This window comes from Amblyomma mixtum, chromosome 5 (genome assembly GCF_055824585.1).
Source record: "Amblyomma mixtum isolate Tamu chromosome 5, ASM5582458v1, whole genome shotgun sequence".
Lineage (NCBI taxonomy): Eukaryota > Metazoa > Arthropoda > Arachnida > Ixodida > Ixodidae > Amblyomma > Amblyomma mixtum.
Window position 1 is genome coordinate 159,280,567 of NC_143016.1, and position 27,005 is coordinate 159,307,571.

The 27,005-nt window shown below is 48.1% G+C and overlaps 1 protein-coding gene across 1 annotated transcript; it reads left to right on the forward strand.

Annotated features, from left to right (window-relative positions):
* Positions 1-26,762, forward strand: LOC149344289 (sodium/nucleoside cotransporter 1-like). The gene is made up of 8 exons (XM_089547200.1): positions 1-235; positions 2,269-2,430; positions 4,297-4,422; positions 16,685-16,812; positions 17,870-18,038; positions 19,462-19,620; positions 22,819-22,999; positions 26,608-26,762. Exons 1-8 carry the CDS (start codon positions 47-49, stop codon positions 26,676-26,678), a joined length of 1,185 nt encoding a protein of 394 aa, XP_089403326.1. The 5' UTR covers positions 1-46; the 3' UTR covers positions 26,679-26,762.
* The last annotated feature ends 243 nt before the right edge of the window (positions 26,763-27,005 follow it).

Below are 27,005 nucleotides of genomic sequence, written 5' to 3' on the forward strand. Positions count from 1 at the left end.
GCCTCCCGTCCAGATCGCGTGGCAGGTGGTCCTGACGGGCGTGCTGATGCAGTTCGCAATGGGCGCCGTCGTGATCCGCTCGTCGGTCGGCCGCGGCGTCATGATGTGCCTGGGCGACAAGCTGAAGACCATGATCAACTACTCGCGCGTGGGCGCAGAGTTCACCTTCGGTTACACGGCCACGGGCTTCATCAGCGAAGGACTGCCGCAGCAACCGCACGTCTTTGCCTTCTACGTAAGCGAGCCCGTACGATCCCTGGTACGGCGACGACTCTTCGTGAGAATTTGCTCCGAGCGTGGGCTATACAGAACACGCCATCCCCTGACATCATAGAGTTTCTTATTATTACCTAGAGGGAAAGCTGGCGGCGCTGCACTTCAGCCACCATGGACGCTCAAAGCATCATGGGCCGGTGAGCTACTTGGTGCGGGACAGTCGTATTTTTTCGGGAACATGGAGTGTCACTACTAAGATGTTTCATTCCGAAAACGCTGTTCGTGCGTGCGCAGACGGCTTTGGCGCGAACGCAGTGTGCAAAAGCCGTAGAAGGGAAAACGCAACAGCATACGACGCCAATAAAAGGTTTCACTTTTCTGAAATGCCATTAAAAAACCTTTTAATGTGTCTCAACAACAACATTTTTTTTAAAACATATTTACTTTTACAAATGCGCCGGTTAATTACGAAATATTAGTTTTTGTAGTGTTCATTACTTGGCCACTAGGAAAGCTAGCCATCTCTTATTTTGGGCAAACTTTGCACTTAAATGCTTTTCTGCTCGTTTGTTGCAATTTAAAGTCAGGATATTGAATGTTAGGACATTCTTGATTATTGAATAGCGCTTAGTTTTGCATTATTCTTACGCCAAAAGTTGTAGTTCTGCAATCGGTAGCTCACCGCCCCATGATGCTTTGAGCGCCCATAGTGGCTGAAGTGGTCACGAGGGGCCTCCACGCAAACTCCCATAGACGGGTTGCCAGCTTTCCCTCTAGGTAATAGTAAGAAACTCTATGCCTGACATATGGCGGAATGCACAATAGAGATTCGTGGGCAACTGAAGACGTTTTGCAATTCGACGAGTTCAAAAAGGGTCGAATAAGTGAAACTTGATGGCAGAGCATGCAAAGTGTTTTTGCGCCAGAATTTGAATTGGTGACGTATCGCGAATAAAGCCCGCGTCGGCGTTCAGGCTGCTCTGGAGGGCACAGCGCTGGGTGGCGACCACAGTGATCACGTCATGGACGACGGCGCTTCGTTTGCATCGAAGAAACGGCTGCTTGAAGACAGCAAACCAGCGACACTCAAGTTAAAGGGAGCGGAAATGTAATATTTCGGCAAGAGTGACGCCATCACAAATTTCTCCGTATTTCCCCGACGCAGCGAGGAGATGCATGAACATTTTTAATCGGTGATTACGTCGCAATTTTAAATGCTAGCGCAATCCGACTTGGCATGCTCTACCTAGAAACTTGACAATTCAAATCCCGAAATACAGTCGAATTCTGAAAAGAAAAGCAATTTTTATAGCCTATGCTTAATGTTTGCGGTGGGAACGAGCCCTTCTCGTACTCTAGAAGAACAATTTTCCAGTGAGTTTATTTCGCGACGTCAAAAGCAGACACTACCGTGTTCATCGTGAAGAAAGGCGGTTGCAAGCCTCCGTTCCATTTAATCGTGCACTGTTTCAGAAGCAAGGCCAGAAGCCTTAATTAGTAGCAGGGTTTTTTACGTTTATTATCTCGCCTTTTTTGGCATTCTCGTGCTGACGGCAACCATTGCTCTCTTTCGTAAAATTGTGCTGGTTTAAGAGTTCGCCGCAGTAAGTTATAAATTTTAAAGTGTGTACGTCAGTGGTATAGGGAGGCTGTTGTGCAGATATGGGATGTTGAGCGACATTGTGTGGAGCACAGTAAGGGTTTCTGAAGACAAAACGTGGCGGCCCATTCACATAGCCGCACTGATTATGAGCGCCCGCTATACGCATACACCTTTTACACTTTGCCCTTCTGGACGCAGCCACATTGCCACTGGGCTGTGCCAGGAGCGTCCTGATTGGCGGTTTTCATAGTGACAGGTTACTATGCATGTGCACCATAGCTCAGAAACCACGTGTCCAAAAGTTGCAAGCAGCGAAAAGTTCGATAGGGTGAAGCAGATATTTAAGGCGGGCATACACGAAAGCTGGAGGGGTGTTGGGGGGCAGTGACTCCCTGCTCCCCCTTTTTTCTTGTTTTTGTTTAATACGTGGACATTGGTGCTGTGCGCAGATCATGTGCATGACGGTGTACTTCTCCTTCCTGATGTCCTTCGTCGCCTTCTACGGCTGGCTGCGCAAGGTCATCCTGGGGGTCGCCAGTTCGCTGCAGTGGAGCATGGGCGTGTCGGCGTGCGATGCGCTCTGCGTCTCCACCAACATCTTCGCGGCGCAGGTACGACAATCATTGACCAACACCGCGGAAATTCGAGGCCCGGCATTTGGTATCGGGATGGGTCGCGTATCGCCACATTAATTGGTACTGGTCTGGAATTCCTCGCATGACTTGCTGCATGTTTCCTTCTCGAGTCTTGTGATTTGCCATCAAGTTGACAACAACGAGCTCGATCGCACGGGGACTCACGCTGTATGAGCAGTGAGTAAATGGGGACTGATGACCGAATGTTCGAGGTGTCGTAGATGTATGGACCTGTGGTCGTGGCAGGCACGTATCCAAATCCCCCATCTCCGAAATAAACGCCACCGCGGTGGCTCAGTGGTTATGGTACTCGGCTGCTGACTCGAATGACGCGGGTTCGACCCCGGCCGCGGCGGTTGAATTTCTTTGGAGGAGAAATTCTAGAGGCCCGTGTACTGTGCGATGTCAGTGCACGTTAAAGAACCCCAGGTGGTCGAAATTTCCGGAGCCCTCCACTACGGCGTCTCTCATAGCCTTAGTCGCTTTGCGACGTTAAACTTCATAAACCAAACCAAACCATCTCCGAAATCAAGCTAACCCCAACCCGGTCCTATTTTCTGTAGTCCTTTTGGGCGTGTGACGTCCAGCATCCAATCCCCCCTTACCCGTTTGAAACAGAGTTACCTTGGAACCCCGCAAAAAAAAAAAAATTCTGGCTACGTGCCTGGTACAAGAACTTGTCCCAGCGCGAACGAAACGGGGATGACGAGAGAGAATGATCACGAAAGGACGAGCGCTGCACTTCCAACTCCAAAATAAGGCGCGCAGTTACGTTCGCTGGCGACAGAGCTGCTCAGGCTGAATACCGTTTAGGTGAAATCTTTGGTACTAATGCGTACTTATTATTGCTAGCCACAACGCAACGATGTAGCTTTTTGTGCATTGTTCCTAAATTTCGTGAACCTCGTGACAGCGGTGCGCAGGTCATGCTGGCTGTTTATTCGCTAAAATGCTGCACGGGTTGACATATGACTCGGGCGTTTTGCTCATGATTTGGGTGAGCGTGCGGAATTGCCTTCAGCACTGAGATGTACTCAAGAAAGATGTTGAGCTTTGTGGGGCATTTCTGATTCTGATGCTCGCTGGCACATAGCACGTACTACGTGGCACCTGAGACAAACAGATATTTGGCGTAGTTCACAAAAAGGCATGCTGGCGAAATCAAACTTAACTGATTGTTTAGGCAGACCTGCGGCCCCCAACACAAAGAAATTAGGGGGCGGTGACAGCTGCAGTCTTTGACTTCAATTCGGCCAAGGCCATCGGTTGCCCATTCAAAAGCACTAAGCTGCCCACTAACAAGTCAGGAGCAAGAGGTATTTTGCCAAGTTTAGGAGGCGATACCACGTAATGTTTCGACGACAGGGATGGTACAAGAGGATGACAATTTTCGTATATAGCTTTCTGTTGTACTCAAGCAAGAATGAAGTCGAAGAATTGGTGTAAAAAGTGACTATTTCATTATTTGGCTTTCATATAGACTTTAAAAGTAGGCAAACCTGGCAACGCTATATAATGGCACGAATAATTTTTGCCGCAATTGGCAGTTTGCAAGAGGTTGTTCATGGACAATTGCTGTAGCCTAATTAACAAATCGAGCACGTAACTGGCAAAGAAATAAAATTAGGCGGAACTCAATGCAAGATTCAAAACGCGTAATTGATGTTATTTGTGTAGAATGCTTCTTTTAATTTTTAGAATACACGCCCATCCCAAAAAAGGGCACAACTTCTATAACAATTAAGAGCGTTCTCTCAGTGCTTGATAGCACATCACAATGACTAGCAACCGCGCGTTTACTGCAATTCCCCTAAAAGCGAGGCGGGAATGTGCATGATTCAGAACGAGCTTCCCTGGATGCTGCGCGCCTTCGTGAGCGAGATGACGCTGTCCCAGCTTCACACGGCTATGGCCTCCGGATTCGGGAGCATCTCGGCAGCCATCTTCGCTGCGCTCATCAGCTACCAGGTGAGCGTTTGGAGGTAATGAAGCACAGTGTTCTGCTGCTGTCCGCAAGAAATCGAAGGACACAAATCTGCGCGATCTCACATGAGCCACACTTATTTCAGCGTTTCTGTAGATTTATTGGCAATTTTTAGAAAAATTTTGCGGGGACAGTTAAGCTCCGCTTTAAGGGTATGATGCGATAGCGTTAATATTTAATGACCATATACAGTATTGTGCGTTTTAATCGTAAATATTTTCAAACATTTTCCCGCCTCAACCGCTAGCTCGTTTGCGGTGAAACAGCACACAGAGCTTGCGTATTATGGTAACTTTTGTATCGTAAAAAGTATTGCAACGGTACCTAGTTGAGCCGTGCATGATGCGAAAACGTAATTGTCTACGTAGAGATCGGTGAACCAGAACCCGCAAACGCAGTTTTTTCTCTGAAGGATGACAGTGGGGCCATCTGTTTTCTGCAGTGGAAAGCAGGAAACTGATGGCGTGAATTTTATCGTGAATATGTGAAAATATTCACGATAAAAATGCACAATACTCTATGTGGAATTTGTTATTTTCGACTTTACATCAATAGATCCCTGGGAGTCCTCATACCACTCCTGGCACAGTGGTGCTGCGCTTAAGCGATGCGCCGCTGCCGTGCGATGGCAGGTGCTGCCACCTAGAGGGCATGTGCGACCCAGGTTGCTCTTCCCGAGCAACTTCTCGCGACCAATCATTAATTAAACTACCACCTGCGATAGTGGTCAGTTTGCTTACAATCCAGTGGGCAAGTTATGATGGCGCCACAAGTCAACGTGATCCAGGTGATGCACCTAGGTTTCTCCGGGAATTTCCCGCTCACAAAGCCGGAACTGACGATGCCGAGAACGCCGCCGGATTTTCTGCAGAACGGTAGCCATTACGTTACAGCGTTAAAGGGGTTGTGAAAAGAAAATGAAGCTGCCCGGTTTTAATTTTTGCTGCTTCCATAAACATTAAACATGCTGATTCCGAAATATTTCGACTCAATATTGAGTCTGCATTTAATAAAGCCCGTCCGAAATCGCTGCCTTGTGCTCATGAAACGACCATGCGCCGCCGTCGGCTGGCACACGCACTACTCGACCACGTCATTTTAAGATCTTCAGAAACGTACGGATATCTTCAACTTTCGTTTGCCCTAAAATAATAGCTTTATGAGAAATTCAGAAAGTGAAACAAGGTTTTCCAATTATTTGCACGCGTAATTGCACTCTGTTAAACTGCAGCGCGTGATCATACATCAATCACTGACCTGGGACCAGTTTCGGTTTCGGTTCTGCTTCTCCATCCTCCTTGGCTTCAGTATCAGAGGCTCGCATAGCCTTGCTTACGTGAACCTATCTAGGTGGTGTTCCTTGACAGCGGTGGTTTGAGTCAGAGAATCGAGCTGAGTAAGGTCAGCCCATCTCGACGACTCTCTGTTTATATGAACTCGATACGAACGAGTCAGCTATCGCGGCGCGCATCGGCTCCGCGCTTCTCTTCTTTGCTGCAGAAAAATATATTCCAGAAGCGTGAAGAGGGTTAGGCATAATTTGCAGATGGGGCTGCGAGTCAACCCGCCCCTTGCGACAGAGATGAAGACTCGAGTCCACGACCGGGTTAGGAGGTTCAAGGTCGGGGCTCCCGCAGGCAGAGGTGTCGCGGGCTCTCGGCATGACTGCTACTTGCCGGGCGCGCGACGTGCCGTTGCGAGCGGCGTAACAACGACTGACAGCAGCTCGCCGCCTGCGCCCAACCGATGTCAAAGACAGGCCGCACGCGGCACGCGGCGGGTCGCACTGACAAGTGGCAGGATATGCGAGCGCGCAGAGCGCCAGCATCATAATGACGCGGGGGCGCGTTTCTCGGGGCCGGCCTGTCAGCCTGGATGCCGGCCGCCGGCGTTAGAAAAACACGCTAGTATTATTTGTTCACGCTCATAACAAGCCCTGGAATAGATGAATGCCAAAAATGAATTATTTTTGACGATCGTTGGCTGATGCCAAGTTGCTGGCAGTATTTAATTCGGCGATACAAGCAAATTTCATCCCATGACCGCTTTATTTACTGCCTGGTCGCCGCTCGCATAGCTGGCATTTGCTAGCTCCGCTGGCGTCGCGGAAATCGAGCATATCTTTATTTTATTATGGGACAGGTTCGCAGTTCAAGGGGTGACGAGAGTAGTACCTTTTACAGCGCTGACCGGTTCCGAAGCTCCCTCAGCTGCGGTATCGATAGTATGGATGCAAAACCAGGTAGGCTTAGCGACGACCAGGGCCGCCGCCAAGCCTCGCAGTTCATCGCCCGGCATCGCCCGGCGCGTTGAACAATGCCGAGTAGCTGGTAGAAGCAGCAACTGCAATACGAGCAAATTTCTTGCCACAACCGCCGCTCAGCTGCCGCTGCCCGGCCGTTGCGGTCCGGCTTGCGCGCGTGGCGTCCGCTATATAGCTCCGCTGCCGAGCGCACCGCAACAATGACCATATTTTTTGTTGTGAGACGATGGTGTTGACAGTAAAGCGATGCCAAAAGCAGGCATTTTATTACAACCCAGGCTACTTCCGAAGCGCTGTCCACCGCGGCTTCGATGCGAAACAGGCCTAGCGACGACCAGGGCAGCCAGAGAGCAGTGCAGTTCGTCGCCCGGCGCGCCCGCGTCCAGCGCCGTTGCCGAAAGCGCGCTTCGTGGGCAGGCATGCTTTGTCGCCGCCCGAGTACAGCCGGTAGTCTTTCTTATAACACCGCTATTTTGTCTTTTCTGGTGCGAACTTCAGTAGCAAAGCAGCGCGCTGGCGCTGGTGTGCGGTGGCAAAGTGTTCCACCGGATGTGGGCCGGGCATGAGTCTAGCGGCGCAAAGATGCTTGCCGCTCCGTGTCCCTGCTTGCAGTAGGCGGCCGTTCGCAAGCGGCGACTGGTGCGGCGCGCCGGCCAAGTTTTCGCACATATGTCAGCTTGACAGCTAGCAGACTCCATTCTGAGCAGACGACAGTGCCACATTCGAGTCAATATGCGTGCTGTAACCTCGGTCAACTATGGCTAAACAGGACTCGCTAAGCCGCCATGTTGTGTTGACGACAGAAGCCTCTGATTGGCTTCTTAAAATGACGTTTGCTGTGAGTTGAGGGCATGGTTGAGGGGGACGCGTGCTGGGAAACCGAAATTTAGTTTTTTTCGCTATTCAATCAACCCAGACGATGAAACGAACCAAGGTATACTATAGAATGAAGGGTCAGAATTCTAAATACACACGTCGTTCAAAATTTTCGGAAAACGTTTCACGACCCTTTTAATAGACGGCACGGTGCAATGACACAGCCAACTGTTGGGTGTTTCAGGGAAAGCGCTTTGCGATTTTAAAGTAGCTTTTTTATGTAAAAAGATAAATTCCTAACGCGACAGCGTTAAGCCCCCGTTCTGCAGAAAATCCGGCGTCGTCGTTGGTGTCGTCGTTGGTGTCGTCGTCGACAGTTACGGCGCTCTGAGCGGGAAAACAGGTGACCACCTGCCACTTAGGTCACCTGACCTGGCGACGTCATTACTACCTTCCGACCTTAGCAGGTGGTTACCTGGCCATTGTGAGCAAACTGCCCGCCGTGATAGGTGACCGTTTAAACAGTCACCTGTCGGGGCAGTGGCGTACCGCTTAACAGCGCACTAGTAGTGGTATGAAGACTTCTACCGATCTGTGAATATAAAGAATGACTCAATCCGCATATATGGGCGTCAACCCATTAACGCTCTCGCGTCCCACTTTAATTCGGAGCTTTAGTGTCTGTCCCCTTCAGTTTAAAATTTTTTAGCAATGTAATACCTGTGTTGACGGACGTCAGACGACAGGTGAACAATATTATTTATTAACCTGGTTTATTAGATTATAATAGATAACGTTTTATACTATTACAGACGGGCACCTGCAACAATTAATGAATTAGAGCTAACAATTAGTAATAGCCGTATCTGTTTTTAGAATTTCGAAAACACAATTATCTTAGGGGATGTGCTTCAACACATTCTGGACACTTCTTGCCCAATTCGAAAATCGCGCTCCTCCAACGTGCGCACAATGACGGCCATCAAATCACGTTACTCCGCGGTGCACGTGTTATTCGACGTCCTCGTCTCTCCCTCTTTAGGAGAAGTGCGCAGCGGCGAGCAGCCCAGCGCGGTTAGCGCGGGCGGGAGAGAGAAGCTTCACACGTGGCGAGTGCACCGCGCAGTAACGCGATTTGACCGACGTCGCTGTACGCACACAGCAGGCGTGCAATTTCCAAACTGTGCGAGAAATTGACAAAATATGTTGAGCCGCCACAGTGAGGAAAATCACGTCTTCTAAATTCCAAAAACAGACATGGTTATTACTAATTTTCAGCTACAAACTTCTAATTGCAACCAGGTTGCAAAAATTAGAGGCGGGCTTTCTTGAAACGGATGGTTTACTCCGCGACAACTTTTCTGCCAGTGGAGCGCCGGCAACGGAGCCAAAACCCGCCTTACTTTCATACGCAGCGGAATAAAGTCCCCGCTTGCAGTTATTGGTCTTCTGAAAACATAGTAAATTATGAGTATTCACTGTACGTATAAGGCAAATTGCTAACACAGCTGCCAACTTGCAGCGTTAAAAGTCAAACAGGAAAGCTTTCTTGAGTACTGCAACAATTCAAAGCAAGCCTAGTTACAAGAAGCTTGCACAGATGACGCCAGCTGCCTTATGAACGGAGTGAGTTTACCGCGTAGACAGCGGCGCGCCATCGTTCGGCCAAACTATTTGGCAGAATGCCAGTTATAACGCTCCGCCACGCCTTCCCTTCATTATCAAGAAATAAGTTGAGGGCCTTTTTAACCACATTTTAAAAAGTAAATGCTTAGGTTGCCTACCTGGTGCCTACAATGAGTATCTAATGTTCTTGCCATTTTCACCCCAAAACTCCGGTTGAAACCAGTATCCGTTATTCATCACATTCCAGAAAGTCCCAGTACTTCAACTGGATTATCATATGAAATTTTGCTAATCTGACCCACTTTTTCCGCCTTAATCCATTCTCTGTGGTAAACCTACTTCCAAAATTTTCGGAGTCCTTAGGAATATTGGGGCGTGGGACAACTTCCAAGTTTTTGGGGTCCTCAGATTTTCAACTTTAGTGGTGCCCTATGAATGGTTCATTGGTGGTCGCGCAGTGTTTATGACGTCACCACCCTCTGAGTCGCATTCATAGGTCGCGCGGAGTCGTCATACCACTCCTGGCGCAGTGGTGCGGCGGTTAAGCCATGCGCCACTGCGTCGGCATGCGGCTCTTTCAACAAGTCCACCGATGAAGCTTGTCAGGGCCAGGCTGCTCTTCCCGAGCTTTCGTAAAGCTCATGTGCAGCGCGACGGGGGGAAGCTGTCAACTGCATTGAATTAGGCAGCGGTGGGCAGTTTGCCCACAGTCCGGTTACTGCTTGCCACCTTCCATGGCGGGCAGGTTATGATGACGCCACGATGTCATGTGACGTCTTGCTAGCAATCAAAGGGTTTCGTGGGAGCTTTCAAATTTCGTGGTGCTCTCTTATTGGTCAGCTGAGGTTGCATGACCATGCAGGCGTCATAATGAAATTGGCCAATCAGGGAATTTCGTTGCTCAGAAAGCGGAATTTTTTTTTGAGGAGACAGCCTAAATGCTGTCGTCGAGTAAAGATTAAGAATGACGGGCGCGCGCTCAGCCAAGTCTTTTGCTTCTGTGCCTGAATGGTCCGCCGGTGCATTCAGACGGTGCTGTCCGACTTTCGCTGCAAAAATATATTTTTGGGCACGGTTGCATGTATGTTCGCTTACTAACGTCATAATAGAGCCGCTCAGTGTTATTGTGCAAGTTTTACATATTTGTTCATCACAAGTGCCGCAGAAAGAACAAGAAACGTCTGCACCAAAGGATGTAACGGGAGGCTTTATATTCTTCATATTCGGAGCACTCGTGGGGGGTTAGACGGCATCACCAATGAAATGAAGGTGAAACTGTGAATTCCGAGAGACAGCGGATTACCGGAAGGCCTGGCGCGCTGTGGCACATATGGTCATGAAGAGTCCAACGGGACATAACGACTGAACCACGACGACGTGGAATCGAGTGCCCGCGTTCCGAATATACGCAGGTGTTACTGTCACAGACTACGAAGACCCGAAGACATGAACCTGTGGTCAGGTACATTGCGTGTATGAAAAGTTCATCTTAGAAACGCTCCGGAATCATTGGTCCAAAAAAAATCGGACAGAGGATAAAATACACTCACGTCAACTAAAATCTATTGAACTGAATCATCTGTGCTTGGAAAAAACGCACAGAGCACTTGAAATTATGACTGTAGTCTGTGGCTTCTACCGGTTGAGAGAATAAGCATAGCTACATGTGTATGTATCAGTTTTCTTTTTCATTTTCGTTCATATCATCTTACAGGGGGTGGCAGCGAAACATTCTATTTTAACAACTTTTTACACATCTAATATAGCTATTTACAGGAACCAGTGGACCCCACAAGATTTTTTAATTATTCTATTTGTTTTCTCTAATTTCGCAGTTAGTGCTGTCGAAGCGTCAGAACGTATTGTGGGACTCCCAAAATGGAACTAAAAACAATATGACCCACCCACGGCACATGGTATAATATAACGAGCTTGATTCGTTAGAAAATACACGCGTTCGACAGGCGGCCTAGTTGGAACAAAGGCGTTGCCGTTCGGCCACAGCGCACGGTGCCGCAGATCGAATCGAGGCCGCGGCGACCACATTTAGACAGCGGTGAATCGCAAAAACTCTCGTTTACTGTTCTTTCTCGTTGCTCGTAACATAATTGCACGTGATGAAGATTAATACGGAGCCCTGCACAGCGTAAACTGCTTCTTCCTTCGCCTTTGGCTTCTTTTTTTTTCTCCATCCCTTACTTCGCAGTTCGCCTCGGGTGTCCACTTTGAGTGAGGCAGTTACTGGCCCTTTCTTATACTTCGATAGAACTCTTCGCAGTGGAACAGAAGCTGCGGAGCCGAGACACGTCCACTCTTACTACGCAGCTGAATATACCCCGGCTGTAGCTAGTAATTTTCTCCTTAAACAATAATTGCTATTTAAAGCATATTTCTAGCACAGTTGCCAACATTCAGCTTTGGTGGACAAGAAAAGAAGTTTTATTGGTTGCAACAAATTTGCTAGATACTGTCACGTAGCCGTTGGGGCTCGTAACCGAAAGGCTTTAATGGGGGGTTGACGTGGACGGCACCGGGGAACAAGCCAAGAGCAGCCAGAGGAGGCCGGAACCGATCTTCTTCTTCTTTCACTCGGCGGTGCACGCGACTTGCGAAGAGCAGCCGCCTAGTGGCTGCTTGTGGAAACGTGGCATTACCCCCCTCCCTAAAAAAAAAAAACATCGACCCGATGCATGCGCAAGAAAAGAAGGTAAGAAAAGCAGTTCACAAGAACATGGCACAAAATAAGCAGTTCGTAAGCAAGGATGGTGAGAAAATGAACAGTCACAAGAAGCATGCGGTTATGGCGTGGCGGTAGGCTGCTAGCGAAGCTCGCGCGAAAAGTACGGCTTCATTCGCACGACGTGGACGACTTCGGGCTTCTGCTGGCGGCGATGAGTAGTAGAAGAGCCGTCGGGAAGAAGCTCGTATGTGACGTCACTCAGCTGACGGACCACTCTGTAGGGACCGAAGTACTGCTTTAGCAGTTTCTCGGAAAGCCCTTGGCGTCGAATCGGAATCCACACCCACACTCTGTCGTCCGGTTCGAAGGTCACTACTCGGTGGCGGTGATTGTAACGTTGAGCGTCTCGGCCTTGCTGGTTCCGGATGCGCAGTCGCGCAAGCTGCCGTGCTTCTTCGGCGCGCTGAGTAAATTCCTCGGTACCAACTTCGGGAGCATGGCCGTGATGGGGCAACATGGCTTCTAGCATGGTGGACACTTCGTGGCCATACAAGAGAGAGAAGGGCGTCATGCGCGTGGTCTCTTGTTGCGCCGTATTGTACGCGAATGTGACGGACGGCAGGATGTCATCCCAAGACCGATGTTCAACATCCACGTACATAGACAGCATGTCGGCGAGAGTTTTGTTGAGACGTTCGGTCAGGCCATTCGTCGGCGGATGGTAGGCGGTGGATTTACGGTGGGTAGTGCCACTCAGCTGCATGACGGATTCCAGCAGCTTGGCCGTGAAAGCTGTGCCTCGGTCCGTGATGACAATTGACGGGGCGCCGTGCCTGAGGACGATGCGCTCTACGAAAAATTTCGCTGCTTCGGCGGCCGTGCCTCGTTCGAGGGCCTTTGTTTCAGCATAGCGCGTGAGGTAATCGGTAGCGACTATTATCCACCGGTTGCCCGAGGAGGAAGTTGGAATAGGGCCCAACAAGTCCATGCCAACCTGCTCGAATGGAAGTCTGGGCACTTGGACAGGCTGCAGTAAACCAGCTGGCCTTACAGACGGTATTTTCCGTCGCTGGCAATCGTGGCACGTCCGTACATAGTGGCGCACTGCCGCCGCAAGTTTGGGCCAGTAAAAACTCTTGAATGCGAGCCAAAGTTCGAGCATAGCCGAGATGACCGGCGGTGGGCTCATCATGACATGCCTGCAAGACTTCGTCGCGGAGAATATCTGGCACGACAAGGAGATAATCCCTTCCCGTTGGAGAAAAGTTGATCTTGTACAGCACGTCGTTTAGGAGACAAAACGAAGAGTGCGTTCTGGCGAAGGGACGGGGTACTTCCGTAGTTCGCGCTTGCAGGAAGTCGATGAGTGGTGCGAGCCCCGGGTCCTCACGTTGGTGCTGCGAAACAGTGACTGCGTCGACAGTTGCGATGAGAGGGAAGTCGGGCTCTTCGTCTTCGTTCGCCGACTGGATAGGCGAACGGGACAAGCAGTCGGCGTCGTTGTGCTGGCGCCCGGACTTATACACGATGGTCATGTCGAACTCCTGGAGACGTAAACTCCAAAGTGCAAGGCGTCCAGAGGGATCGCGCAAGTTCGTTAACCAGCAAAGATAATGATGGTCGCTCACGACCTGGAAACGGCGGCCATAAAGATACGGGCGAAATTTCATCACTGCCCAGACAACAGCGAGGCATTCTTTCTCGGTGGTGGAATAATTGGATTCAGCACGAGACAAAGTCCGGCTAGCGTACGCGATGACTCGCTCAGCGCCGTCCTGCCACTGTGCGAGCACAGCGCCGAGGCCTACATTGCTTGCATCCGTGTGAACCAGGGTATCGGCATGGGCATCGAAGTGGGCAAGCACAGGCGTTGTTTGCAAGCGGTGCCGTAATTCATCGAATGCCTTTTGCTGTTCGTCTGTCCAGGTGAAGGTGACATCATCCCGGGTGAGTCGCGTCAACGGGGCAGCGATTCGTGAAAAGTTTGCAATGAATCGGCGGTAATAGGCGCAGAGTCCCAAGAAACGCCGGACTGTCTTCTTGTCGGAGGGAGTAGGGAAGTTGGCGACGGCTGCAGTTTTGGCGGGATCGGGCTGAACACCTCGACGGCTGACGACGTGGCCCAAGAACAGGAGCTCTTCATAACCAAAGTGGCATTTTTCAGGTTTTATCGTGAGGCCGGCAGATCTGATAGCCCTTAGCAAGGTGGAAAGACGTTGGAGGTGTTCCTCGAACGTTGGGGAAAACACAATAACGTCGTCCAGATATACTAAACAAGTTTGCCATTTAAGGCCGGATAAGACTGCGTCCATCATACGCTGGAATGTCGCTGGAGCGGAGCACAATCCAAACGGTAGGACCTTGAACTCGTAAAGTCCATCCGGCGTGACACACACTGTCTTCTCACGATCCCGTTCGTCTACTTCGATCTGCCAATAACCGCTTTTGAGATCGAGCGAGGAGAAGTAGCGCGCATGGCGCAGCGCACGCTCCTCGCGCACGACTTCAGTGAGGGCAGCGGCTGGCGGATCAGGCGAGATGATGTGGAGTTTGCGGAGCTCCTCGCGAACTACGCCTCGGATCAACTCTCGCAAAGAGAGTTAGTTCACTGGTGCTGCACGAAGCGGCCACCGTGCTGAAGGGCTGAACGCACGCAGACTCGTTACGTCGAGAACGTTGCTGCAGGGCTCGCTCAATGAGGGTTGCTTCGCTGATGAAGTCGGCAACGGTCTGGGGGGGGGGGGGGGGGGGGGGATTCCGGACCAAACCAGCGAAAAGGTGTTCTTTTACCCCCTGCATCAGGTGGCGCAACTTCGCGGCCTCGGTCATGTCGGGATCAGCCCGCCGACAAAGACGGGTCACGTCCTCGGCAAACATGGCGACGCTCTCGTTTGGCTTTTGGATACGGGCTTCCAGGAGGCGGCGCGCTCGATCGCGGCGGTCGGGGCTGGCAAACGTATCGCGCAGCTGTTGGCGGAAGGCATCCCAGCTTTGAAGACCGGTCTCCCGGTTCTCGTACCAGGTTTTGGCGCCGTCTTCCAGCGCGAAGAATACGTTGCGCAGCTTCATGGCAGAACTCCACTGATTAAAGTTGGCCACCCGTTCAAACTGCTCTAGCCAGTCGTCGACGTCTTCAGCAGGAGCGCCATGGAAACTGGTCGGCACACGGCGCTGCTGGAGGGTTAGATGAGGGGAACTCGCCTGCGCCATGGGATGAAGCTCAACGGGGCGGCGGGCGGGAAGGAGACCGAACTCGGGGGAGAGGCCGTGAATGCGGCGGCTGCTGCGATGCACGGGCGTAGACACCAGCGGGAGTCGGTCGGGACTCGATGAACCGCTGCGAGAAGAGGTCCGGGACATGGGATCTTGAATGCACCTCCACCAGTGTCACGTAGCCGTTGGGGCTCGTAACCGAAAGGTTTTAATGGGGGGTTGACGTGGACGGCACCGGAGAACAAGCCAAGAGCACCCAGAGGAGGCCGGAACCGATCTTCTTCCACTCGGCGGTGCACGCGACTTGCGAAGAGCAGCCGCCTAGTGGCTGCTTGTGGAAACGTTGCAATATGTCTAGTTGCATGAAGCTTTCATAGATGGCGCCAGCTGGCCCTAGCAGCTGGATAAGGCAGGTCAGGAAAGAATTTTTCTATGATAACTCAAGAGGCAGTGCCCTACTTTTTGAAGCTAGGTCAGGGTGTCTTAGAACGCGCAGCTACAAAAAGAAATTTAACGAAGAAGATGACACATGTGCAGTGTGTGGTAGATCTGTGGAAACAAATGAACACCTCATAATGAAATGTGATGGTATCCATCCGGATGTCGATGCAGGCGCAGTCACTCTTCCCGAGACCCTAGGGTTTAAAGATAACAATGGTCATGTAAATAAATCTGCAGTGGAAGTTAGCAAAAAGCGATTAGAGGATTGGTGGCTGAAAAGCAGAGATGGGGCATAAGGTTAGAATTGTAGGAAACCGTAGGTAAAGATGATGACGATTCTTAATGAGAATTGCCATCACAGTAAACAAAAAATAATAAAGAAAGAAAAGCTGAGCATGGTGGCAATTGCCACCACCCCGTTTCAAAGGGGGCGCTCCTATCCATCCATCCAGCATTGTGCAGCTACCGCGGGTAGGGCAATGCGGCAGAAGGCCAGGCGCGCTGTTGTGCAGCCGAACTGTCTAACGCAGTGGCGCAGTAATGGACGCTCCGCCCCTGTAGCCTTCTCTTTGTTGCCAAGGGAAACTGTCGCCGAGTATAATTACGACCGGGAGCCTCCACCTCGTACTCCGCCGCAAAGCATCCTCCCCTTTCTTTCAATCTCCCCTTATCCCTTCCCATAAGGTGTGTTTAAGCTGTCCAAGTTACAGTTTTAAACTCAATGACGCTAGGCAACACTAAAGAAGCATCAGAAGCTAGGCGAGTTGGTAGCAGTTCATTGTGGATGGTACAGCACGAAACAGACGCAAGATGACTACAACACAGACAGATAGCGCTCGTCTTTGTTGTCCTGTTCCGCGTCTGGTTTGTTTTGCGCTCTACCATCCTCAACGATGGTAGTCAAGTTGTCCGTAACCATACCATGTTGCATTGCCTTCTATTACTTGACAGGCTGGAGTGCATGCTCTGGTTTTATTCTTCACTAGAAAATCCGTAGATGGTGGTACTCTCTTTGTAGGCCGTTAATACTCCTTTATGTCACAAAGAATGGTCAGTTCTCGAAGTTGTTTTCTTACACCATTCTTAGGTAACGCAGGGAGTGGACGAAATAAAAGCGATTCGGAGCTGCTTTATCGTAGTGGCCGAGGTGGCTGTTTCAACGCGCTTTGATGCCTTTTTTACTATCGATACACTTCGTTGCGTTCAGGTCGACGCGACGTCCCTCATCTCCTCGTGCATCATGTCGGCGCCCGCCGTGCTGGTCACCTCCAAGTTGCTCCTGCCTGAGCGCGAGAAGCCCGATGGCACCTTTGAATACCTGCTGAGGCTCAAAAGGTTGGCATGCATTGCGGTATTAGCTGTGCTTTGGGGCCATTGTTTAAATGGTTTTAAAGGATACCAGACCACGTAGTTCACTGAACGAAATAAAACTAAATGCTATGGATAAAGGACTTAGAATGTTAAATACACTTCATATACTCTCTACTTAGATCTGCAATCTTCTACGCAAGGACGATGCGGCGCTAAGGGCTGAAGACGGATATCAAAATGGCAGTTTTCCAATGAGGAGAAGTTCCCCACAAACAGTTTTGCATTTCACGTTTCCATCTGTCGCAAACTCTTATCGGACCGACCAAAATCTGCAACTGAGAGTCTTCGTAGCTCAGAAACCACGAATTTGAATCATGGAGCAAACTTGTGAGCTAAAAAGACGTAACATACGCGAAGCACGAAAGAAGTGTGTTGTGTTTTTTGTTTGTCTGGTAGCTCATTCCTGTATGAGCGTGTAGAGGCTTACATTATTTGTAAATAAATAAATAAATAAATAAATAATAAGTCGGCTAGTTTAAACCTATTGTCGCAAAGCCTTCTAACGTTCGTTCTTCCGTGTGCTTTGTGACGTTTCGGCGCCTGTACGGGTGCCTTGATCACAAAGAGCTCCCCTTCCCGTCCTTCGCTTCTTTGTGGCCAAGGCATCGGTACGGGCGCCGAAACGTCAATTCCTTTTATTTTCTTTGCATCATTGGCGAGTGTGTTTTCGATGACAAATCAGTACAAATCTACAATATATGCTCTTTTTTTTAAATTTACATTTATCAGTGACTGTACAGCATGCTGCTATCACTTTCATGTGCATGCCAGTTTTCTCTAATTATATTGTAAGGTACTTATGATTCATTCTCTTATGCGGCGCACGGAAGCAATAATAGCTACCTGCTGCTGAGTTTTTTTTCCAATGTGCCAAAGCCACGGCATTAGCGTGCGTGATAACGTACAGTGTGTTTTTTTTTTGTTTGGGCAGAAATATTGTTTTTTCATGGAGGTTGTTGTGGTTATTTCTGTTAAACTCTGAGACAGCGCGGAGCTGACCAGTGGTGTGTGCTTTTTGCAGCCAGGGTGGCAGCGCCCTGGAGGCGTCACTGCGCGCCATGCGCAGCAACGTGCGCGTGGTGGCCATCGTGTGCGCCAACCTCGTGGGCTTCCTCGCCTTCCTGGACTTCCTCAACGGACTGCTGCACACGGCCACCACCAAGCTCGGCTGGCAGTCCACGGACGTCCAGGTGAGCTATGCACCCAGGAGCGTTTTCGAGGCCAATAAAATTACACCTATATTACTCCAAATTAACCCCGTTATTCCAAAAACACCGAATCCTGACTATCACAAAAATCCTATGTAAAAAAAACTAGCAATAGCCATATACAGTCAAATCAAACAGAATGCATTATCGTTCGTAGAGAAATATGTTCATAAAGAACACATGTATAATCGCTGGCATACCATTTATAACAAAGACAGGATTCGTACAAACTATGGAGCACAAAAGTTAACTCATCAGATTCCTGAATTCTTGAATAAGCACGCCATGGTTATGAATATCATTACTGACAGTTTTTCGAGTCAAGCCTTTAAAAAAAACATTAACACATTATTTTTGAGCACACAATGGTGCCTATTTCCTTCTTTTTTCCGGGTTCTAAGTAGACACCAGATGGTTTTCGCTATGAATACGTTTTATTGTTCCTGCTTGTGTATTTTCTCTGCCTATTACTACATGCCACTTATTTTAGCTGTTTGCTTCCTCGCAATATAACTTAGCCCTGTATGATATATGCTGTCTTAGTATGTTCCTTTTATGGTGGTGATTACTGATCGAAATTTTGTTCAATGACGTGACTGTAACTGGTGTTGAGTGATGTGTTTGGGAAGAGGGGAGGGGGCTGACACTGAGTCAAGCATTAATTTGCCTTTATGTCTGCCTCCTAAGCGCCTATTACAGCTGCCTGAATAAAATGACTTTGACTTTGACAATGATGATTGCCCCGCTCTCTACATCCCTATGACTTCACGTGGGTGGATGACAATGAATAATTACTCCCTTATTGGAAAAACGAACTTTGCTGAGACGACTTGTCGAGAATGAAAGCTTTTCATTCATCAACAGAGAACTCTGCTGGCACGAAATGACGCAACGTTGCATACGTTGTTGGGAAAAATTCAGGGGGAACTTTGGCTCTCTAAAGTGCTGCAAGGCGAAAGCCTTTCCTGGTGCACTGTTTAGCCCTGACTGCGAGACTGTTTGTGCTGTGCTAGTGCATTATTTGACTAAACACTTCAACTACACACAATTACTGCAGACTTTGACTGCCCCTTTAGCAGGACTCTTTCTCTGCTTCGATGAGTTCGGTTGTGTTCATGGCTCTGTTCGCAGTAATGAGGTATGTACTGTGGTCATCTACGGACGCCTTACGCCCCCTGCCGGAGCGGACGACAACTATTTTATTAGTTGTCGTCTGCTCCAAGAGGGGGCGTCGGGCATCCGTGGGTGACCTCATTACTTCGAATCCGCACACTCTGACGTCATAACCATTTCGACCAACCGAAAAGCGTGACGCCTCTGCTGACTACCTCATGTCGACAACGATGAGCCATTAAAGGCTTTCGTCTTAAAAGCTGCGTGCGCGAAACTCCGTGTCCTTGCTCAGTGGCTGGTGGGACGGCTGTTCCTGCCGATGTCGCTGATTCTGGGCGTGCCGTACGAGGAGTGCGAGCTTGTGGCGCGGCTCATCGGCGTCAAGACTTACGTGAACGAGATGGTCGCCTACCTGGAGCTCATTACCTACGCCGAGGCGGGGATCATATCGGTACAGCTTCCCTCACTATACGCTTCCTTTGTTGGGCGGGCCGCGATGTCACTGTTGCGACCTCCTATATTCAAACTCTTTAGAAGGGTAGCGGATCGGGCTAGTTGGTGCAGATCTGACATTTTTCAAGCGCTAAGACAACAAGGACGAAGAAAGAACAGACAAGGACGAGCGCTACTTCCAACTGTTTATTTCGTAAAACCGCAAGTGCTTAAAACAGTTCTCGAACGCTTTTATGACACGGCAGTAAATTGCACGTGCGCGATTACACAGTATAGCTACCGAGACTAACAGAACTATGAAGATATAAGTGCACGATTACGTTGATACCCTGAAGAAGGCAAGTTCTTTTTTTGACAATGAAATAGACGGTGAGCTTACACAATTGCTACCCAGTGATGCTATGTTCTGTGCTTCTATAATCTCTCGGGCTAGTTGATCGCGACTACGTCCGATGATGTGGCACTGATTTAACAAAGGAGTACAATTACGGCACTTACTGCAGTGAATGGCTAGGTTGCTTCCGTAGGAATTTTTAACATTGTTGTTGTGCTGGCGTAGCCGGTCATTGAGACAACAGCCCGTTTGCCCAACATACTTTTTGCCACAAGATAGAGGGATGCAGTACACAACACAGTCTACACAGTCCACGTACGCTGTTTGGTGTTTGATGCCACATAATTGTTTGACAGAAGAGTAGGGTTTCGTCAGCTTGCAAAGCTTGTTAAGCTTGTTAGGGGCCGTGAAAACAACTCTAACATCTGCTTTCTGCGCTACCTTTTTCAAGTTGTGGGAAACAGTGTGCACGTAAGGGAGCACAGCAACCTTTTTTCTCTCACTAGACTGATTTGCGATTTCGTCACGACCGTTCAGGTTCCTAAGAACGCGTTCTGCTACCGAGACCTGAAGTGGAACCGGGTAGCCAGCGGCGGATAACCGGTTCACTTGTTTGTGGAAACTACGGGGCATGCAGTGGTGGCAAGATTTTGTCAATGCGTTTCTGAAACAAAGTGCAATCACTCCTCGCTTTACCAGCTTAGAGTGGGCGGAGCGGAAAGCTAAGAGGGGTTTATTGCAGCGAGGTTCGTAGCTCCAGCAAACGTGGTTGTCGGTGAGTGAAAAGTTAATATCGAGGAAGCGGATTTCCCCGTCAGAGCTGCGCAGTGAATTAGGAGGACTGCGCTGTCCGCGTACCTGGCTCTTCGGAAAAGAGGAAAGAAACTCTCGCGGACTGAAACGCAAAAAGAATTTCTTGTGCAGCCGATGTCCTTTTGTACGGGAGCCTGAAAAAAAGATAAAATCAAGCAGAGGAAGTATAGAACGTTTAATACATGAGAAGAAAATGAAAGTGCTCACGCAAAATATTTTAGCAGAGCGCAGAGGCGAACGTGCTGTGAACTCGTCCTTTGCCCGAAATCGCTGCATTAGATAAGACTGTGTGCTGCAGTGTTTCGATGTACTAAACAGTAAAGAGTGCATGCGGATATATTTAGGCTTGCATTGTTTTCTGTCAAAAAACGAAGCAAGAGCGCAGCAGGAAATGAACCTAATGGCGTTCACATCGTGGCGATCATCTTATGTTTAGTGGAAGACTGCGTGGGGCAAACATGCAGCTGACTTTCTGTTTTTCTTATTAATGTAGTTATGTAGTTAGACTATGCTTCTACCCAAAGTACTGACATTATGAACTGCTTATGTTATAAATACTTCAGGGCACTTTGAGATATGAAGCACTCCTGAATGGCACAAATACCTTGCTATAAAATGTGACGGACTAGCTGTTTAATTATTGTAGTTCGTTTCTGCTGAGGCGAAAATTCTGGAAACGAAAAAAAAAACGCAATCAAGCTTGTGCGTGTGGTATTCCATTTCTGACTTTCTCCACGTCCTTTTCGAGCATTATGAACGAAGAACTTCTGCTATGTATATAGTAATATGCTGCTTCACCGTAATGCTGCAGCGTTGTACAAGCAATGTCGAGCAAGATTAGAACACAGGTCAAATTTCTTGGAACTTTCCGCATGTTAGAAACGTCCATGAGTGGCCGGTATCCATGGCTGCCGAAGTCCCGCACTCAAAACACGATTGCGCCTATGTCGGAGTAGAAATGAAGTAATTTGTGCGCCAGAGGACACTCCTTTTTATAAAGGGGTCTGCTTGATTACAGCTTACTCTCTTTTACTCTTTTTTGCTTGAAGTACAGTCGGGGACAAAAGTCTCCAGACCACGTGTTCCTCAAACGAAGCTTGTAGCTCTACTCTCAGACAGCGGCTGGAGACCACACCTGTAGAGATGAAAAAACAAAATTTATTTATTTATTTATTTATTTACATTTCTGCAGCGCCATGAAGGCATAATTGCAGGGGGGAATACATACAAACAATCAATCGTACAGCATGTGCCAACTTTTTGTACAGGATAGGGAAGAATGGACGGCAAAGGGTGAAAAAGAGGGTCAACAGAGCATTCACATCAGTCAATTGGTCGGGAAAGGACAGGAAGAGGAAAAGCAGGAAAACAGCAGATGAACATGGGTGTACATCACAGTTCCGACAACAGTGCTCGGAACTTTTCTTCGGACTGGCATTGAACAATGCTATGAGGCAGCTTATTGCATTCATTTGTGGCGTGCGGAAAGAAAGAGTGTTTGAACACGTTAGTACGGCAATTTATTTCACGTATTTTCCAGTCGTGGTCGCGCCTTCTGGATACAAAATGAGGAGGCAGCAGATAAGTTTCGGGGTTAATAGCAGTTTTTTAAAAATAAATGCGGTAAAGGAATTATAATTTTATTCGTAAACGGCGCTCCTCCAAAGAGTCCCAGTTGAGCTCTTGCTTAATACTGTTGCTTCGATAAAATTTTAACTTTTACCTCCACAAGTGTGGTCTCCAGCCGCCGACTGATAGCAGAGCTATCGGCTGCGTTAGAGGAACACGTGGTCCGGAGACTTTTGTCCCTGACTGTACAAGCGCGAGCCAGTCACAGCCGATTTGATCGTGAAAAATGCAATAGGGATTAGACATCTGATTCTTCCATGCCAGTAATAGCTTTACTTCTTAGTGCTTGCGGCATAATTATGTAATCAGTACGCGTGTTGTTGCCAAGGTTGGCTGTAGGGTGCACGACAGCGCTGGATGTTTATTGCAAACTTGCGCTTCACAAAGCCCCACCTTTCGGTCGCTTGTGGCTGCTCGCAGGCCCGTTCGCAGGCCATCGCGACGTTCGCGCTGGCCGGCTTCTCGAACCTGGGCTCCCTAGGCATCCAGCTGTCCGCCTGGTCCACCTGGGGTCAACAGCGCCTGCAGCAGGTGTCGGCCATCGGCGTGCGAGCGCTCGTCGCCGGCATCCTCTGCGACTTCATGACTGCATGCGTGGCGGGTCAGTGGTAGTTCCTGAAATATTTTAACGTTGAGAAAGCAAAAAAAAAAACTTTCTTGAATTGATGCATTTCGTCCCAACAGGTTAGAATATTTTTTATTTTGTCCCATTAATAGTTGTTCGCGTTTCTAGAGCCGTTTCCTTAGCTAACCACAGCAGGAGCTGGAAATAGCGTTTACTGTGATGCGCTTACTCGCGCCAATGGTTTTACAAGGTACCCACCTGACTTTTGGACGTTAAACCCCATATACCAATTTTACAGATCTAGTGAAGCAGCGCAACGGCACAAGGCCAAGGGAAGAAGAGGACAAACACAGCGCTGTGTTTGTCCTCTTCTTCCCTTGGCCTTGTGCCGTTGCGCTGCTTCACTAGATATGTCAGACCAACTTGCCCACCAGTTCATGTACAATTTTACACGGCTCCTTAGACTTACATTATGATATATCTTCTTCCTTACGGTGAAATTTTTGCTTCAGTTTCCCAGTCTGGATGAACAAAGGCAATGTAGTTATCTACTCACAAGCTTGTGTTCTGTCTGATACTGTATTAGGATAAAGTGTAGCATAGGTCACTCTGGTAAGAGGTACTTAGCTGACAAATAACAGCCGCTCTAGTCATACACAACGCCACATCGGAGCGATTGTAGGTAGCGCTGTACAGCTAGGAAGTGGAAAGTAACCTTTGGCTGACAGGTAAGGCCCACAAGGCAACTGACGCCACAGGAGCCCCGGAATAGGGGCCTCAACCACAGAATGCTTCGAATCGACTTGATTTTGAGCAAGTAAAATTATTCTCATTCTTTCTCTCTGTCATAGATGCCCAGAAAAGACTTGTTGCGTGTAAAAAGATTATATAACTGATATTAATATCCATGTTCCACACGAGCATTTTCGCGTAAGTGCTCAGTGCCACAAAATCCCGCATGTACTGACAAGAGATAAGGAGGTGGAAAGCTAGGAGTCTGTAACGACGGGAAACTGGCCTTATTTTGTTTATTCACATATTATGAATAAATTTGCGCTAATTTGTATGTCTACTTCACCTACGCATCCGGGCGTTCTTAGTGAGTGGTGGCAGCCTCGGATCAGGAAATCGTCTGGGAAAGCGCAGCCGTGGCTGCTGCACGTGAGATGAAATTTGAGGTGATTCTAAAATGCTCATGCCTGCAGTAAACTAAGCGCGACTAATGGAAATGATAATGTTATTCAATATAGCTGGAATATGCGGCCAAAACTCGTCGTTGATATGAATCTCATCAAAAAGTATGCGCGTGTTTTCAGTTGTGGTCTAAAAGTGTAACATTTTCATCCTCAAATGCTACAGTCATGCAAGGATAGTTCACAGCTTAGAAAGAAAGTAAAAGTCATTTTCGAATAGCGGAAACGAAATGCTGCTGTACTGGCGGATTGGCTTCTCGTTCGTTTTTTTTTTTTTTGAACGGTTCTCATTTCAAAAGTCACCATAGTTTTTCAGTCCAGGGCCGGAATGGCAGCACGGACACCGAAGTTCTACTAAATTTTATTCCGCAATAGCGACACAGCCCAGTGCTGGAGGCATTATTATTGTTATTATTATTAGTATGAATGCTGTAATTCTCTACGTGGCAATAAATATATTCTTATTATTTATACTTATTATTATACATGCTGCGGCCCTTTCCGGGATATAGCAGGAGTTGGTATATAAGTATAAGGCGCCAGTCATTTACAAGAGAACATAAACAAAAACATAAACAAGCAAATATCGTACACACGCAACGCCAAACACTAGCTTCAATGTGGTCAAGAGACATCCATTTGAATTGTGCGGGTGCAGCCAGGAAGCGAGTTGAAATCAGCTATTTTTCGAGGGAAAAGGGTACATTTAGATAAGCCCCAAGAAGAATCCCGCACACGAGATCATTTCAATAACAAGACATCATCCGAAGCGACCAAGACAAAGTCATGTTTCAGGAAACTCACGTTCTCACGTTCACTCTGGCAACTTAGTTCTTTCTTACTATACCTGGTTGACACGACGGACATGTGTGCCTTTAAATGACCTATTCCTTTTTTCTCGAGCGCAACAAATGGAGCACCGATGAAGTTAGCTTTTTCGATAAAAATACAAAAGGCTTCGAAAATTTCTCAGCTTTTCTCTATAATAAACTTGCGCAACGCGCGTGTTCAGTTCCCGGAAGCGTATTCGCCAACTGCAGCCTGTACAGCCACAAGGCTTGAAACCACGGTGAATTGATTACGGTGACTGAAGATTGTCACAACGGCTTACGTAAAAGGGATAATAAATTCCTAAATAATGCTTAAAAGTCTATACCAAGATATTGTTACTAACCATGTAATATTTAGTTTAAATTCAAAACTGATATTCATGCGCTCTGAATAATCTGTGTAAAAGTATGCAGAAAATGTTTTGAAAATCTTAATCGGCGTTATATGGCACTAAGCATGACGGTTTGTGACCTAAAAGGGGAAAAAATTTAAAAATGAATTAAAAAACAATTAAATTACAGTACAGAGACCGGAGTCGAACGGCCGACCTTCCATACGCAACACGTGCCTCTAATCCACTGCGCCATAGCAGCGATGTCAAGCCGTAGTTCTGAATGAATATTTATAATCAGCCTTAATGGTGGCTGCTACCTGCCGGTGAGCGGCGCTGTCATCGCTGGCTGTACCGGCTGCATTTGGCGAACACGCGTCCCGGAACGCCTTGCATGGTGGCTTGCGCGAGCAAAGACAAGTGTGGTCGGGTTAATGCCCTCCGCCGATTGCAGAAGCAATAGCCTCGCCATGCTCTTGCAGGCGTTCATTAACACAAGGTGCAGTCTGGCCGAGGCGCCATTTGCTACATAGGTCACGTCAGCCAGGTAGAAAAGAAAAAAGTAGAGATGAGAAAGAAAAAACGTGTTGTTTGAAACATATGCTTTTATTTGTCTTCGCCGCTCTCGACGATTGCCGTCTGGTTCCCAGAATTGTATCGTGCGCATGGTGTCCCCTGCTCCGCCTAGTGTGTCTAAAGGTTTCTATTAAAGAATAAAGTTAAGTTGAAGTTTAGCATCCATGGTGTCTACTCGGCCTCTCTTCGCGTGTATGGGTTTGCTTTGGAAGCATGACTGACAGTGCTACAAACCACCAACTAACCCAGCTGTTTACGCTTAGTACAGTTTTTAAACATGCACTTTTCCTCTATCTTCCTACCCTCGGCTTCCGCCAAACTTGTTCATTACGAGCAAGTTCTTTCCTAGCATACCGACAATGGAGAAGCGAATAACGCTCGATGCTTTTGTCTTGACAGTGAATCCATAAATGTGACAGGGAACTAAGGGTCAGGTAAACAATGATTTATAGTCGTGCACGTGAGATTCATAGATGTGACCTTGAGGAAAATACTGGAAGTTGTGTACAAGTGAGGTGATCACTTAATTGTTCTGAAGGCGACTGTTACATTCTTCTAATTTTCCTTACTGTCGGCTAATGGTTTCTAAACGAGTGCGTTGTTCCTGGCACTAACGATGTTTTCGTTTGAACTGCGTTCTTTTAAGAAAATGTTTTGACATTTAAGTTATTAAACTTGAGGCGAGGTATACATTATTCTTATTTGCGCTGCAGGTGCCTTGACTCCGATAGGCGTGTTCCAGGAGTCCACCGTCTTCAACGCTACGCAGTTCCTGGACGGATAGCATGAAGACTGTCCAGACATATACTGTTGGTTATACCCGTGACGTTAACCACAGTTTCTCGTCGACAGACTCTGTACTGCATTTTTTTCCGTGCTTACGTTCAGTATTTGCGGCAACGCGAGTGATTTTTGTTTGTTTTTTTGTTACATAGGAATCCTGTAGTTTCGAGCTTTATTTTTCCATCACCCATTAGTCATGTATTTTGATCTCTGTTCGCAGCGATGAGCGTTCTTAGTGCGAATGAACATTTTTTTTTGTTATCTCGTATAGCGCTTTTCTACCAGTCATTTTTCAACGTATGACTTAAACTTAGTGACTCTTTGTTTG

Bases quoted from the DNA above. Each gene is read 5' to 3' on its own strand.
- LOC149344289 (XM_089547200.1), top strand. From the start codon at position 47: ATGCAGTTCGCAATGGGCGCCGTCGTGATCCGCTCGTCGGTCGGCCGC. The intron at 19,621-22,818 runs GTACAGCTTCCC...GGCTGCTCGCAG, and splicing joins CCGAGGCGGGGATCATATCG to GCCCGTTCGCAGGCCATCGC. The intron at 23,000-26,607 runs GTCAGTGGTAGT...TTTGCGCTGCAG, and splicing joins CATGACTGCATGCGTGGCGG to GTGCCTTGACTCCGATAGGC.